The sequence below is a fragment of the Physeter macrocephalus genome, chromosome 5 (genome assembly GCF_002837175.3).
Source record: "Physeter macrocephalus isolate SW-GA chromosome 5, ASM283717v5, whole genome shotgun sequence".
Classification (NCBI taxonomy): domain Eukaryota; kingdom Metazoa; phylum Chordata; class Mammalia; order Artiodactyla; family Physeteridae; genus Physeter; species Physeter macrocephalus.
In genome coordinates this window covers 57,919,338-57,924,949 of record NC_041218.1, presented here as the reverse complement: position 1 = coordinate 57,924,949, position 5,612 = coordinate 57,919,338, and the positions used below count along the sequence as shown (strand labels likewise).

Genomic DNA, 5,612 nt, shown 5'->3' with positions numbered 1-5,612 from the left:
AGAGAAAAACAAATACCGTATGCTAACACATATACATGGAATCTAAAAAAAAAAAAAAAAAAAAATGGTTCTGATGATCCTAGGGCCAGGACAGGAATAAAGACACAGACGTGGAGAATGGACTTGAGTACATGGGGAGGGGGAAGGGTAAGCTGGGACGAAGTGAGAGAGTGGCATGGACTTATATATACACTACCAAATGTAAAATAGCTAGTGGGAAGCAGCCGCATAGCACAGGGAGATCAGCTCGGTGCTTCACCTAGAGGGGTGGGATAGGGAGGGTGGGAGGGAGATGCAAGAGGGAGGGGATATGGGGATACACGTATGCATATAGCTGATTCACTTTGTTATACAGCAGAAACTAACACAACACTGTAAAGCAATTATACTCCAATAAAGATGTTTAAAAAAAAAGGAAGAAAAGAGTAAAGCTGTCAAAGTATGTGGGTTTAATGGAAAGAAGATGGTTCAAAGGAGCCTATGAATAATGGTAGTTACTTCGAATTACCAAATTGAAAGAGTTGTTTTCATAAATTTCCCAGGTTTCAGATCCATGCATGATAGCAATCATATTTTTCACAGTACGGCATGCATATGATTTATGGCATTATTTTTAATAAATTTGTTAAGAGTTTTTACTTTGTCAGAATAATTTTTCAGAATAAGTCACATTAGTGATACTCGAAGACTTCAGAAGTTTAGAAAAAGTTAAGTTTCTAAGTAGATAATTAAAACTTAGAAGTCAGAATATTTGGAAGTAGACAAATGTAAGGAAGAAATTCTGTTGATCTTAATTGATGATTTTAATGGAGTTGTAGAACTCACCCCAGGCTGCCCAAAATTAAAAAGGAGTTTGGACCTGGATATAAAGTATGTGTGGTTGGTGGTGGTGGTGTTCACCCCATCTGATTTAACTTAATTATGGTGCTCTTTAGTTTCTTTTAAAGTTTACTTTAGATTAACACTGAAGTACCAAAGATTATGGAGCCCATTTAGCCCAGAAATGCAGTAGAGTGGCATGGTGAACCAGCTAGGCATTAAAAATTTAAGAGGTCATGTACAAAGTGGGTAACTGAGAGTCAACCCTGCATTTCAGTAACTGGGTTATATGCACATTTACAGTTAGTTTCTTTGAAGAAGATGTTTCATTTTAAAAAATGAAAGAAAGTAATATGAATAGTACTTTTATTAGCCTTTTCTTAGTATTTATATTACATTCTTGTCAAGAAATTTATTTATATCTTGTTAATGGGTGGTGTGTTTAATTCTTTAAATGTTTGGTGAACATCTCATGTGCCAGATAGTATCCTTTGTCTGTTGAAGGTAAAGGAAATTCTGTCCTTTGGCTTGAAAATTCGTTTGACTACTGAAGGCTTTGTTGTTAAAACTTAACTTTTGAATTAGTTGTAGGATTTTATGGAAGGAATTGAATTCTCCCATCCAAACATAATTATAAAGTTTGTCAATCTGCCTTTATCATCTAAGGGCAATATAGTTTACCAATGCAATTTCTGCCCCCCCCCCCCAAGTTAAAATTTCACAGTTTTTATTAGCATGATATTTGGAATTTTAAAACTAAGAATTCATGCCCATTCCAGGGAAATGATTTGATTCACCACGATGAGAAGGCTTTCTTAGAAACAAACCAAATTTCTCCATATTCCATTATAGTTATTTTCATAGGCATAATTATAAGACCTTAAATTCCAGGAAAATCTAAATTGCAGAGTCCAACATCTCCAAAAAATGCTCAATCTGTCTCTTTAATAATTCTTGACCTGTGAGCTAAGAACCATATTTTTCCTAGAGGCTGCAGTTTTTGAAACTATCTCTATCAGCAAATTCTACCTAAGATCTTAACTAAGGAGCTCTCCAAGCAGGCATTCTCATGTTGCAGTCGTGTTGCTTTCTCTTTGCCACTGTGGATTTTGTCACCACTTAACCAAGTGCTCTACCCCTGAACTTTCATATTGATATTAAAGTATCAGATCCTATTAGGTATCCTTACGTATTATCACAAGGAATGATCAAACCTGTCCTTTTTTTTCCCCCTAATTACGTGATCAAATTGAGGGATATGTGTAAGACTTACAGGTTACTTCTTTGCTTATTACCACCTACTTAATACCTCTTTTTTTTTTTCCCTTTTAGGTTGTTTGATGTGTGCACAGTGTCACGAACAGACAGAGAAACCAAACTAACATTAGTGTTTGAACATGTTGATCAAGACTTGACCACTTATTTGGATAAAGTTCCAGAGCCTGGAGTGCCCACTGAAACCATAAAGGTACTAAGAATCATCTCTCTGCCTGGTCAAACAGTCACACTGTTATATAAACAATGGCACTCTTTCCTTATGAAAATCGCCAAAATTAGAGCCTTTGAAACTCAGTATATAGTTAAATATATCTAGTATGACTAAGTGGGATGTTTAAAGAATGGGGTATATTCTAGTTCACTAACTTTAGGGCTCAGTGGAAAAAACCCTTTAGTTCTAATACATATTAAAATTATTGGAAAATATCTATTTGTACGTTATCTGGCCCTAAGCTTAGAAAGTATAGTGTAGTAAGTATAGCTCAGCCTTTTTCTGATCGTTTGTGGACTCTGAGGGTTATAATTTAAAACATCATTCATGAGTATATTGAATATTGTAATTGTATACTGGTCCTAGGACATACCTATGCTATGTAAATCTGAAATATTGATTGTTAGGCCCTTCTTTCTCCATTTTCTTCTCATTCATAAAACATTTATAGGACGCATAAGTGTCAGGTACCATCCCAAACTCTTGGGATTCAAAGATGACTTAAGACTCCTTGGAGGTCAGCAAGCTAGATGCAGTGTATTGACTAGAGGTCCTTTTTTCCTTTAAGTCTAACCGGAAGAGCTACTTATAAAGCTCTGTTGGTCTTACTTTGTTCTGCTTAATTGAACTTCCCAGTCGATCTTGTAGATCTGTGCATATCATGGGCAGGTTTTCACAAAGATCTGTTTGTTTTTGTGAATTAGGTGAAACAGACTCCTTACCTTATGATTCATTGTGTGGAAATGAGTAGCTGAAAACAGTTTATCTTCTGAACAGAGTAAGAAATGTCTTTTAGTGATAGCTAGGTGGTATTCCCAGATACTGATACATTTAGAACTTGATGTATTGAATGATTTATTTCTTTGGTTTTAGACTAATGTAGAATTTATTTTCTCCTATCTGGCTTTCATAAAATAATATGGTGCTCAGGAATGGTCTCATTGCTTCCTGAGCAGTTTCAAGGACAGTAAGGCCCTTTAAACGTAGGCATTCCTAATTACCTGTTCTTGGTCCTTTTCTCTTCTATCTCTTCACCCCTTTTTTCACTCAAATTCTATTCAATCCTGTGACTTCAGTTCTCTCCTTTATGAGTTTGTCCAAAATACCATGTTCAGCATGCAGGGCAGAGTATAGCCCTGTTTTGTGTACTCTGCTTTCTGGCCAGATTGGGCTAATCCCCATCCTCTTACTGTGGCTTGTAATTTCCTACCTCCGTGGGCTTCCTTCTCATTGCCATTCCTTTGCTCCCCTCCACCAATAACTCTCTGCTTACATTTTTCAAGGCCCACCCCAGATATCATTTGAGCAACCTTTATAGCTGGATGTAATCTCCTTTGTCTTATAGCTTGTTCTACATCTCTCTCCCTCTTTATCATATTTTCTACATTTAATTGTGATTATTTGTGTCCATGTCTTACCTATTCATTCATCTTTGTATCCTGACAGTCCCTACTCAGTGATTTATACACATAGGTACTCAATAAATAAGACACATTACCAACCTTTCTTCAGATATAATTATTGAAAATTGTTTTTTAAATGACTTCCAACAGCTTAAACACGTACTGTCAAAATAAGCATTAGCTTCTTCTGATCTATTTCTAAGTTCAAAAATTTCATTTGGGGGAGGTCATTTTTTTTAAGCAGCTAGACAAGGTAACCATATACTTATACCCTACATTGCCACCTACATAGATCTTTCGAGCTTCACATTAAATTCTCCTAGGACGTTAGAGGCTGCTGAGTGGAATCACTTGCAAAAGTATGTGTAGTTAAAATGACTGATAAACCAGAGTGATGTGCTTAAACTAATGCTTGATCAGGCAAGAGTAGAAAATGAAGTGGGGTGGGGGAAATTCCCAAGGGTGGGAGTAGAGAGGTAAGCAGGATTCAGAGAGGAACAGGCAAAAAGTTGGTGACTAAGGTGAGGTGAAGGAGAGGAGCCCGGGGGATGGCCAAGCCAAGGTTGGGGAGCGGGGGATTGGTGCTTATCAGCAGAAGCTTTTGACAAGGTAACTTGTTAAAAGTATTTCTTGAGTTCTTCATCTATCCAGGGAAAGGGAGTGTCACTTCGTTCTGTGTTGAACAGGAGATTCTCCTGGAGGCTGTTAAATTTCTTCAGCCATCAGGGGCAACAGCCCCACAGAGGTAGAGGTGGGTGCAAGGGCTGTGGTTATTTAAGGTTTGTGGTTAATGGTGTTTTGATGTTTTCGTAGTAAAATAAAACTATGGTCAACTGAAATATTTCAGGTGATTAATTTGTATGTTAATGGCTCATTGAACATCTTTTGCTAACTTAAAAGCTAGTTGCAAGACTCTTTTCGTCTTCACCCTTAATTTTTTTTTTAATTGAAGTATAGTTGATTTACAATGTTGTTTTTAGTTTCTGGTGTACAGTGAAGTGATTCAGTTATACATATACATATATTCTTTTTCAGATTCTTTCCCATTATAGTTTATTACAAGGTATTGCATATAGTTCCCTGTGCTATACAGTAGGACCTTGTTGTTTATCTATTTTATATATAGTAGTTTGTATCTGCTAATCCCAAACCTAGTTTATTCCCCCCGACCCCTTTCCCCTTGGGTAACCATAAGTTTTCTATGTCTACCAGTCTGTTTCTGTTTTGTAAAGAAGTTCATTTGTATCATTTTTTTTAGATTCCACCCATAAGTGATATCATATGATATTTGTCTTTGTCTGTCTGACTTCACTTAGTATGATAATCTCTAGGTCCATCCATGTTGCTGCAAATGGCAGTAGTTCATTCTTTTTATGGCTGAGTAATATTCCATTGTATATATGTACCACATCTTCTTTATCCATTCATCTGTCAAAGGACATTTAGGTTGCTCCCATGTCTTGGCTATTGTAAATAGTGCTGCCATGAACACTGGGGTGCATATATCTTTTCAAATTAGAGTTTTCTTCAGATATATGCCCATTCATCCTTAATTTTTAAAAATTTTCTAAACTGTGCTGATCTACTTTTCTTCCTTATTTAGTATAAGGGTTTTTGTTTATTTTTTTAGAATTTGTGTTTGAGGTTCTTTAAGGTCATCATTAAAAACATGAGTAATCATTTAAAAGCACTATAATACTATCAAATGGATAGTTTTAAGCTGAATATGTGATTGACATAAATTTATTTTTTTATTTTTTATTTTTTTTGCTGTACGTGGGCCTCTCACTGTTGTGGCCTCTCCCTCTGCGGAGCACAGGCTCCGGACGCGCAGGCCCAGTGGCCATGGCTCATGGGCCCAGCCGCTCCGCGGCATGTGGGATCCTCCCAGACCGGGGCAC

General features: G+C 36.7%; 1 protein-coding gene across 7 annotated transcripts in view; it reads left to right on the top strand.

Annotated features, from left to right (window-relative positions):
• The window catches only part of CDK6 (cyclin dependent kinase 6), a 236,923-nt gene that overhangs the window by 59,355 nt on the left and 171,956 nt on the right, over positions 1 to 5,612 (top strand). For all 7 annotated transcript variants that reach the window (XR_003679891.2, XR_003679892.1, XR_003679890.1 and 4 more), the window contains exon 3: positions 2,152 to 2,287. Coding sequence is in view for 4 of the 7 variants with exons in the window: in XM_024130746.3 (XP_023986514.1) it covers positions 2,152 to 2,287 (136 nt within the window). In the remaining 3 variants the exon portion in view is untranslated. The remainder of the gene's footprint in view (positions 1 to 2,151; positions 2,288 to 5,612) is intronic.